Below are 11,389 nucleotides of genomic sequence, written 5' to 3' on the forward strand. Positions count from 1 at the left end.
ATTCTATTCCTTTCTTGGATTGGGATCATTATAAAAATAAAAGCAGATAATTAATGAAGCTTTCAATTATTTGAAAATATAAATGTAAAAACTAATATTTCAAAAAATTAAAAAGAAAAGTGTTGATAGGAAAAAAAAAGTTTAAAGAATTCCTTCTCTAAACAACTTCTTGTTAGCTTCAAAAATTGGCAAGAATAACTAGCACAAATAAAACTATAAAACCATAGATTAAACCTCCCCAAATGCATGATTTTGTTTCCTTAACCACATACTTCAAAAAATTAAGAACATTAGAAAAAAAAAAGTGAGAGAAAGGGAGAGATGGATATGGAGATAGGATCACAACACTTTGGGCACCAACATCCGGTGGAGTTCAAAGATGTGTTGAGTGATGAAACTAAAGAAGCTATTTGCTTAAGGTGCGGGGAGATGGTGTTCGGTTCAAGCTTTAGTTTCATGGAATGCGAGTTTTACCTCCACAAGAAATGTGCTGAGGCACCTTCGAAGATTGATCACCCTTTTCATCGTAATCACCCTCTGGTTCTCTTACCGAAGCCAAAATACAAGAGATGCTTTTGCAATTTTTGCGGCAAAACTTGTGAGAAGTCTGTTTATCATTGTTCTTGTAAATTAGACTTTCATATCAAATGTGCTTTATTTTCCCTTAACATGGCTGAAAAGAAACTTGAAGAGCTTAAACACATAACTGTCAAAGTTCCTTTGCTCTTCACTGAAGATGATAATAAGGAACTTGAAAAGCTTTACTGTTTTATGTGTTGGGAGCCATTATTAGAATCTATGTACTTCTCTCTTGATTGTGGGTTCAACCTACATAAGAAATGTGTTGAATTGCCTCATGAAATCAAGTACCCTATTCACAAGAGGCATCCTTTGATTTTGCAGTTTAATGTTGATCATTTCTCTTGCAAAATATGTCTCCAAGAGCCATCTGGAATGGGAATTGTCTATTCTTGTTCACCTTGTAGATTTTCCGTTCATATCAAATGCGCAGAGTTTCCTCCTATACTCAATCTCCCATGCCACCGAAACCATCCTCTTTTTCTACCTGTCAAAAGGGGAGGCTCTTGCCACGCATGTAGAAAAAATCCCTCTTTTATGACATGCGAAGAAACCCAACAAAATAATTTTTATCATTGTTCATCTTGCAACTTCGGCCTTCATTTAGAGTGTGCTTCACCACCTCTCACCATTAAAGAAAAAATTCATGAGCACCCTTTCTCTTTGTTTTGGAGACAAGCCTCGTTCATTTGTGATGCATGTGGTCTTGAGGGAAACTTCGTTTCCTATATATGTTCTACATGCAACCTTTTAGTCCATAAAAAATGCATTTCCCTACCACCCATAATCAGAATCCCACGACATAAACACCCAATTTTTCACAAATATTTTCTTCAAGATCATCAATTTAAGGATTGTGATTGTAGAATTTGTGATGATAAGGTGAATATAAAGTATGGGAGTTACTCTTGCTTCAATTGCAAGTTTGTCGTCCATGTGAAATGTGCTTTAGAGAAAAAGGGTTGGTACAAGGAAGTTGAGCCAAAAGATATAGATGGGAAGTTGGCAATAGTTCCCAAAATGTCTGCTAACCCCATCGATTGTGTCATTGAGAAAAATGAAGATGGAGAAATGACAAAAATAAAACATTTCGGCCATGAACATAATCTAATATTAAGCAAAAACCTCATTGAGGGACATTGTGATGGGGCCAGTCTCATGGATAAATATTGTGATGGGTGTGTGCTACCCATCTCGAATCCATTTTATTATTGCTCACAATGTGATTTCCTTCTCCACAAATCTTGTGCTAAATCGCTTAAGCAGCAACAGTTGTGGTTTCATATATGTCAAAGGTTCCTCATCCTTCTTGTGGGCTACATATTCAGATGTGGCCTTTGTCAAAGTGAGTGCAACGGCTTTTCCTATATGTGCAAGAAATGTGATGTTCATTATTGCCTTTATTGTGCAACAAGGGACTACAGAATCAAGCATCAAGGGCATAAGCACCCACTTTTCTTTGATCGTAAACATGAAGGGCGGTGCGATGCTTGCAATGTTAAAGTACGTGGTCTCTACAAATGTAAGCAATGCTCTTTCAATTTACATATCAAATGTTTAAGACTACCACTCACAGCTTGGCACAAGTTTGACAAACATCAACTTGCACTCACTTACAAAGAGGGTAATGAGTACTCAGAATATCAATTCTGTGACATTTGTGAAGAAAAAAGAGACCCAAGTCATTGTTTTTATCATTGTGCAACTTGTGATATTTCTGCTCATCCATATTGTGCTCTTGGAAAGTATCCATTTATCAAACCAGGAAGCATTTACAATGAATTAGAGGATCACCCACATCCTCTAACTTTTTTAAGGAAGATTTTTTCTGGTCCTAGATGCCACAAATGTGGTCAACCATGTCGAGATTTGGTTCTTGAATGTGCAGATTCTTCATGTGATTATATTGTGCATTGGGACTGTGTAAAGCCTGCTTACCTTCGTAGCAAAAAAACTGCACGTCATAAAACTGAAACATATGAAATCGTTCCAGAGACCACCGAGGGCTCGTCTTGCATAATCTTGGTACAATCCTTTGCTAATTTCTCATTCCAATATTTTTTGCTTTTCTAATTTAATATGATCCTTTCAAATACTTACGATTGAAAACTTTCCTATAACCTATTTTTCTCCTTTATTCCTTCCCTATAAAATATTGTTTTTTTTTAAAAATTATGAAGTTCTTATCTATTTATCAAGCTCATGGACATTTCTATGTATTAATCTGATTTATTGGAAAATTGTACAGTGAAGAAGAAGAAGAAGGAGGAGGAGGAGAAGAAGAAGGAGGAGGAGGAGGAATATAATGTTTATTAAATGTCATAATTATTGCAATGCATATATTGTGTGTTCATTCGTGGATTCATACAATTTAACAATAATGCCTGTGGGGAAGTTGTTGCTGCCCCTTCCATGTTCTGTTGTAATTAACTTATTTTATTGTTTAGTCATCGAGTTGGGTCTTGTACAGGTTTCAATTAAGTTGAATTTGATTTTTTGAATCTAAAATATTTGACAAAATAAAAGTATTGATCGACTTGGATATTATGTTTCTCAATAGAATACTTTGAGATAATTTGATAAGTTTGAAAGTTTTTTTATTTCTTGGTGATTAAAGTGTTATTTTGTAGAGATAAATATCATATTTATTTAAGAGAATGTTTTAGAACTATTGAAAGATAGATTTATAAAAAATTTTACTTGATAAATACTCAGGGATAATTAACAAGATAATTTTAGCTATTAAATATAAGTTTAAATCCCATCAATATACTGTTATTAATCACATTGGGGAGCCTACAAATAGACTATTGATTAACGCTATTCTTCTTTTGTGTGGGGTGTCTCCGACACGTCCTTGTGTTGGGATTTGTACAATTTGGGTCGATAGTTGCAATTAATTTTTTGTGTAAAAGTAAATTTAGCTTAAGCCAATAGTTGATTTAGATAATTGGTGAATAAAATTATTTTTTAATTGAAACTCTGTAGATTTAAAATAGGAGAATCTAAATTACGTTAACAAATATCATTTGTCGATTCTCTCTTTTATTTTTTCGGCTCAATTATATTTTGAATTTGTTTTGTAAAGTCTCTTAATTTTATTTATATATTGTTCCATCAGAAGTTAAAAGGAAATTATTTTTTTAAACGCTTGTAAACTAAATTTTATTGTTCCACCAATAGTAGGTACATCAATGCTCAAAACGTAATTCAAACTAAAAGGTTTTTTTCAATGTCCATTCCTCACTTTTACGTCAATTGTCATGTTAGCAATCAATCAACTTATAAATAATTTTAAAATTATATTTATCTTTAATTAGTTTTAAAATTATTTATTAATTTACTGATGATATGTGATATGGAACCCCAATATTTAAACTTCTATTTTGATTTTTGAATTACTTAAATTCCAGTATAAATGAAGAAAATTAAGATTCTCTTTGAACCTTAAAAAAAATTAATACTTGGCTAAATTTTACTAATTCTCAATAAAAATTAAAATATGAAAAGTATAATGAGGTTTATACCTTTTATTAATTTAATTTTATTCATTTTATACCTTTTATTATTTTAATTTTATTCGTTTTTTAACTAAATTTGACCATCACCTTTTTAAAAAGATTTGAATTTAACCATTAATTTTTCAAAAAAAAGTTTAAATTTTTAAACAAAAATTGACTAAAACGTTAAATTTGTAAACATGACAATTCGAATAGTAATCTACATGTATTTCATGCTAATTATTATTTTTTAAAATTTTAAATATTATATTTTTATAATTTTTAAAATATTTGTTAATGTAACATATAAAACAAATAGTACTATGTTAATATGAAGTACATGCGGATTGTTGGGTTGTCAAGCCAAAATTGTTCAAAAATTATTATTTTAATTAATATTTTTATTAAAATAAAGCGTTTTAACTCTTTTTAAAAAGTTAATTATTAAATTTAATTAAAAAAAGAATAATAACAGAATTGAAAAAAGAGTTAAACGATGAGGATTAAATTTGTCTTTATGTCTATTCTATAGATAGACTTTGGGCATTGTTTCTCAATGCTTTTCAAAAATATTTTTGGAGTTAAAAGTGCTTTAAGAGCAAAAAATAATACTACACAAATATCCTTTTGTTAAGAAATGGCTTAAAATTGGTAGTGGATTGTTGTTGTTGGTAGTGGGTTGTTGGTGGTAGTGGATTAGTGGATGGTTGTTGGTGTCCATTTTCAACCACAAATCTTTGCCAAAGTTTTGGACAATTATGTCCTTGAACTCTCTTATAAATAGAGAGGTTCATTAGCCATATTCATCATCCCAAACCAAGAGAGAGCAAAGCTTGTTCTTTGAAAGCTAGGATTTTAGCTTTCGGGTTTTCTATAGGGGTTGAGAGTTGTGAGGTTCTCGGGTTGTGTCTTGAGTGTAAAACACTTGTAATCTTCATCTTGTTATAGTGAAATTTCTTTTCGCCTCTGCCCGTGGACGTAGGCATTAAAGCCGAACCACGTAAATCCTTGTGTTCACTTTATTTTTCGTTCCGGTCAATTTACTTGTAGTCATATCGGAGTTCTCGAATCGATCCTTTCCGCAACAAATTGGTATCAGAGCGTAGTTGAAGGAGTGATAATATTTTCTGAATTGCCCTGTGACTGCAGCTTTGTCTGATCTTTCACATCAGGAAGAAAATATTATCATTCATTCAAAGGTTCCAAATTATGGCTACAAGTGTTTCATCGACTAAGTATGATGTCGAGAAATTTACCGGGAAAAATAGTTTCAGTTTATGGCGCATCAAGATGCGGGCAGTGCTGGTTCAACAAGGATTGCTAAAAGCATTGTCTGGTAAAGATAAATTACCAAGCACGCTTTCGGAAGAGCAAAAGGATGACATGCTAGAAAGAGCACATAGTGCTATTCTGCTATGTCTAGGAGATGAAGTGCTACGAGAAGTAGCGGATGAGAAAACCGCGTCCGGTTTGTGGCTCCGGTTAGAGAGCAAGTACATGACGAAGTCATTGACGAACCGGCTCTACCTCAAGCAAAGACTCTATGCCCTGAAGATGGAGGAAGGTACACCTGTTTCCCAGCACCTGGATAAATTCAATTCCATTATCATGGATTTGAATAATATCGATAACAAAATCGATGATGAGGACCAAGCAATAATTGTTTTGTGTTCTTTGCCTCCCTCGTATGAGAATTTTGTTGATACAATGATGTACGGTCGTGATGACCTGACTCTAGAGGAGGTGAAAAATGCCTTAAGTTCCAGTGAGTTGAGGAAGAAAATCACTGGTAAGGTGGTCGAAAACAATGAAGGCGAAGGCTTGGTTGCTCGAGGAAGATCCAAGGCAAAGGGTGGAAGTTCAAGTAAAAGCCATCCTAGATCGCAGTCCAAGAAGAGAATACAGTGCTACTACTGTAAGAAGTACGGGCACATGAAGGTAGATTGTCCGAAAAAGAAGGAGAAATCAGAATCACAGGAGCAACAAAATGATCGTGCGAATGTAGCTGATGCAGATTCTTCAAGTGATGCCGAGATCGTTCTTGCAGTATCCGACTCTTACGCTGGTGGGAGATGGATTCTTGATACGGGAGCTACATTTCATATAAGTACTTCGAAAGATGCATTCTCAACATACGAGAAGCATTCTGGTTCAGTACTAATGGGAAATGACCACGCATGTCAAGTCATGGGGATTGGCACAGTTCGTATAAAGATGTTTGACGGTATTGTTAGAACTCTAACTGATGTTCGGCACATTCCAGAAATGAAGAAAAATTTGATCTCTTTGAGTACGTTGGACAAGAAAGGCTTTCGGTACTCTGCTGAAGGTGGAGTTCTCAAGGTATTCTCGGGTGCTTTGACTGTGATACGTGGTAATTTGGAGCGGGGCCTTTACTTCCTCGATGGTTCCTCGGTTACAGGTGTTGCGGGAGTGTCATCATCAGATGATCTAGATTCTGACACCACGAAGTTATGGCATATGCGGCTCGGGCATATGAGCGAGAGAGGCTTATCGGTGCTAAGCAAACGAGGATTATTGTCTGGGCAGTGTACAGGAAAGTTGAATTTCTGTGAGCACTGCGTCTTCGGTAAGCAGACTCGGGTAAAGTTCAGCACTGGGATTCACAAGACAAAAGGCACAGTGGATTACTTCCATTCTGACCTTTGGGGGCCTTCTCCGACAATTTCTAAAGGTGGTTACAGATATCTGCTTACCTTTATCGATGATTACTCGAGAAAGGTTTGGGTGTATTTTCTGAAGAGCAAGTATGAGGTTCTCATCAACTTCAAGCAATTTAAAGCTTTGATCGAAAATCAAACAGGAAAGAAGATCAAGCGATTCCGGACGGATAATGGCTTGGAGTTTTGCTCAGGTGAATTCAATGAGTTCTGCAAAAATGAAGGAATAGTGAGACACCGCACTGTTCGTCGAACACCACAACAAAATGGAGTTGCAGAACGCATGAATAGAACTCTCTTGGAGCGAGCTCGTTGCATGCGATCAAATGCTGGGCTCGGTGAAGAATTTTGGGCTGAAGCTGTTAATACTGCTTGTTATTTGGTTAACAGATCTCCGTCAACAGCTATTGAGCTGAAGACTCCTGAGGAAGTATGGTCTGGTTCTCCTGCTGATTACTCTGGTTTAAGAGTGTTTGGCTGCCCTGCGTATGCTCATGTAAATGAGGGAAAACTCAAACCGAGGGCGAAGAAATGCATATTTCTTGGATACGGCCAAGGGGTGAAAGGATACAGGTTGTGGTGTCCTGATCCGGTTTCGTCCAAGTTCATCATCAGCAGAGATGTGACTTTTGATGAGTCATCCATGCTTCGATCCACCACAAATTCCCGGGAAAAGGAGGAGTCAGATAGAATGGGAGATCACGGTGTTGAGAAGCAGGTGGAGTGTCAGGTGGACGCTCCAATTCCTACGGAAGGTACTTCAGTCCAGGATGATCAAGTTGAGGTGCAAGATTCCGATGAAGATGAGTCACCTCAAGAAAAACCATATAGCATTGCCACTGGAAGAACGAAGAGACAAATCAAACCAAATCCGCGTTACGCTAATCTGGTGTCTTTCGCGCTCAGTGTGGCGGAGTCCATTGGTATAGAACCTTCCAGTTATAATGAGGCTGTCACGTGTGATGAGTCGGCACAGTGGGCAATTGCTATGAGTGAGGAGATAGAATCTCTTCACAAGAACCATACTTGGGAGTTGGTTAAGCCGCCAAGTAACCAGAAGATAGTTGGTTGCAAATGGGTCTTCAAGAAAAAGGAAGGCATCCTAGGGGTTGAAACAACTAGATTCAAGGCACGATTGGTTGCTAAAGGCTTCACTCAGAAAGAGGGGATTGACTACAATGAAGTTTTCTCCCCAGTCGTAAAGCATTCTTCCATTCGTGTATTACTTGCCATGGTGGCCAAGTCTGATCTAGAACTTGAGCAGCTTGACGTAAAAACGGCGTTCTTGCATGGTGAGCTCGAGGAAACAATCTACATGCGTCAACCAGAGGGTTTTACAGTTCCTGGTAAAGAAGACCATGTCTGTCTATTAAAGAAGTCTTTATATGGATTGAAACAATCCCCAAGGCAGTGGTACAAGCGGTTTGATAGCTTCATGATTCAGCATGGTTACACAAGATGTGACTATGATGCTTGTGTCTATCATCGGAAGCTCTCAGATGGTTCGCACATTTATTTGTTGCTGTATGTTGATGACATGTTAATTGCTTCCAAAAACATGTCGGAAATCAACAAGTTAAAGTCGCAGTTGAGTGGTGAGTTCGAGATGAAGGATCTGGGTGCTGCCAAGAAAATTTTGGGCATGGATATTCACAGAGATCGCAAGGCGGGCAAGCTTCGTGTGTCGCAGAAGAACTACATTGAAAAGGTTCTTCAACGCTTCGGCATGGATAAAGCGAAAACTGTGAGTACTCCGTTGGCACCACATTTCAAACTCTCTGCAGAGTTGTCACCACAATCTGATGAAGAAAAGCAGCAAATGCCTCACATTCCATACTCGAGTGCAGTTGGAAGCGTGATGTATGCAATGGTTTGCACTCGTCCAGACATTTCACATGCAGTTAGTGTGGTCAGCAGATACATGAGTTGTCCTGGCAAGGAACACTGGCAGGCCGTGAAATGGATTCTCAGGTACTTGAGAGGTTCTGCAGATTTATGCTTGGTATATGATCAGAGTGACTGCACTAGCAGTGTCACGGGCTATGTGGACTCTGATTATGCTGGAGATCTGGACAAAAGAAGATCTCTGACGGGTTATGTTTTCACTTATTCTGGAGGAGCCATTAGTTGGAAAGCTGTGTTACAGTCTACCGTAGCCTTATCTACGACTGAGGCGGAATATATGGCGTTAGCAGAAGCAGTGAAAGAAGCATTGTGGATGAAAGGTCTAGTAAGCAGTTTGGGTTTACAACAGGATTTCACTGTTGTATTTTGCGATAGCCAGAGTGCCATACATCTGACTAAAAATCAGATGTTTCATGAACGGACCAAACACATTGATGTCAGATATCATTTTGTTCGGGAACATGTTACGCAAGGTGACATTGTTATCAGCAAGGTTGCTACCGAGAAGAATCCTGCAGATATGTTAACTAAGGTGATCCCTGCATATAAGTTCAAGCATTGCTTGGACTTGATAGGTATTCGGGATTGATTAGCGCCAGAGAGGCGTTTGGAAGAGGTGATCCAGTTCGAGGAATTCACTATGATGTTCAGCTTGGTAAATTTCAAGCCAAGGTGGAGATTTGTTAAGAAATGGCTTAAAATTGGTAGTGGATTGTTGTTGTTGGTAGTGGGTTGTTGGTGGTAGTGGATTAGTGGATGGTTGTTGGTGTCCATTTTCAACCACAAATCTTTGCCAAAGTTTTGGACAATTATGTCCTTGAACTCTCTTATAAATAGAGAGGTTCATTAGCCATATTCATCATCCCAAACCAAGAGAGAGCAAAGCTTGTTCTTTGAAAGCTAGGATTTTAGCTTTCGGGTTTTCTATAGGGGTTGAGAGTTGTGAGGTTCTCGGGTTGTGTCTTGAGTGTAAAACACTTGTAATCTTCATCTTGTTATAGTGAAATTTCTTTTCGCCTCTGCCCGTGGACGTAGGCATTAAAGCCGAACCACGTAAATCCTTGTGTTCACTTTATTTTTCGTTCCGGTCAATTTACTTGTAGTCATATCGGAGTTCTCGAATCGATCCTTTCCGCAACACCTTTGAAGTCAAACGTGCTTTTAAACCCAAACGTATTTTCTTTTTTTAACTTTTGAGTGAAATGACATTTTTTAACCCTCATTTATAATTCAATGTATTTTATATAATATTTACAAATAATTAATATTAATTGCTTAAAATATTTAAAATTTATATTTTATATATCAAATATTAATAATAAATTTCAATAATTTATTTTTATATTTTTACTAAAATATCATAATATTAATTAATTTAAATATTAATTAAACATATATTTTTTTACTTTACAATATTTGGTTTAAAATGAATATTTTATTTTTTAAAATTATTTTGACAGTAATATTAAATATTTAAATATTAAATTAAAATTTTCAAAAGTAATTTTTTTGCAGCATCTTTTAAAAGCAACGAGAAGGTAGCCTTTAATTTAAATGAAAAATAAGGAAATGATCCTTCCTTTTTCCTCCAAGTAATTGACTTAATCACGACAGTAATTAATATATCTTGAAAATATCATGCTTATGTCTATTAATGAAAGCCAATCTAATTTATTATTCTCGTATTAAAAAAATAAAAATAACATGAAATTACATTTTTATACTATCTAATAGTTGTTTAATTTTTATTAGCATAATTGAGTGATAGTTATGTGTTAAAATATTATTCTTATTTTTTTATGCCCCTATTTTTTATTTTCTATTAACACGTGTCTGGTCCATATTGAATAAAATCTAATATAATCTAGATTTTCGAAAATGTGCCACAATCATATTCTTTTACCCTTAATCATATTGATTATAAGCTTACCATTTTTGTACCAATCCAAAATGTGCTCCTTAGAGAAACGTGGAAACCTTCTCATCCTCACCCTCACTGGCCAAAACGTCGAACACAGGCTCAACCCCGAGGTCTTGAGCTCCATCATCTCAGCACTTTCACAAGCCAAGGCTGCGTCAACCCGTGGTTCAGCTCTGGTCACTGTGTCGCATGGCAAGTTCTTCTGTAATGGCTTCGACCTAGATTGGGTCAATGCCACCGGTTCCAAACAAGAAGCCCAACAACGCTTCGATTACTTGCTCGACTGCCTCACGCAGCTCGTCCAAGCCTTCATCTCCCTCCCCATGCCAACTGTCGCCGCCGTCAATGGTCACGCTGCTGCTGCCGGCATGGTAATCCCCCTCTGTCATGACTACGTGGTCATGAGACGTGACAGAGGTGTGCTTTACGTGAACGATTTGGAAATGGGGCTTAAGATTCCTGAACTCTACATGGCATTTTTCAGGGCCAAAACTTCGGGGTGGGCGCTACGTGATTTGGTGTTGCGTGGGTTGAAGATAAAGGGAGAGAAGTTGCTGAAAATGGGGATAGTGGACGCCGTTTACGATGGCGAGGAAGGGGTTATAAATGCCGGGATGATTTGGCCAGAAGGAAATGGGATGGTGAAGTTTACGCTGAAATTAGAAAAGGGTTGTATTCTGAATTTTGTGGCATGCTGGGAATAGCTTCCATAGCGATTGGAACCCCAAAACTTTGATTAACATGTTAGTGCATAAAATTAACAAGGGAAGGAAGTGGTGGTTTGGAGGGCGGTTCACCTTTAG

At 36.9% G+C, this 11,389-nt stretch overlaps 2 protein-coding genes across 2 annotated transcripts; both read left to right on the forward strand.

Moving 5' to 3' along the window:
• The first annotated feature begins 239 nt into the window (after positions 1-239).
• LOC107923771 (uncharacterized) lies at positions 240-3,121 on the forward strand. The gene is made up of 2 exons (XM_016853932.2): positions 240-2,604; positions 2,828-3,121. The coding sequence occupies exons 1-2, from the start codon at positions 322-324 to the stop codon at positions 2,828-2,830; spliced, it is 2,286 nt and encodes a 761-aa protein (XP_016709421.2). The 5' UTR covers positions 240-321; the 3' UTR covers positions 2,831-3,121.
• A 7,494-nt stretch (positions 3,122-10,615) lies between these two features.
• LOC107923371 (enoyl-CoA delta isomerase 2, peroxisomal) lies at positions 10,616-11,290 on the forward strand. The gene has a single exon (XM_016853568.1). It carries the CDS (start codon positions 10,616-10,618, stop codon positions 11,288-11,290), a length of 675 nt encoding a protein of 224 aa, XP_016709057.1.
• Positions 11,291-11,389: the final 99 nt, after the last annotated feature.

This window comes from Gossypium hirsutum, chromosome A02, assembly GCF_007990345.1.
Source record: "Gossypium hirsutum isolate 1008001.06 chromosome A02, Gossypium_hirsutum_v2.1, whole genome shotgun sequence".
In the NCBI taxonomy this organism is placed as follows: domain Eukaryota; kingdom Viridiplantae; phylum Streptophyta; class Magnoliopsida; order Malvales; family Malvaceae; genus Gossypium; species Gossypium hirsutum.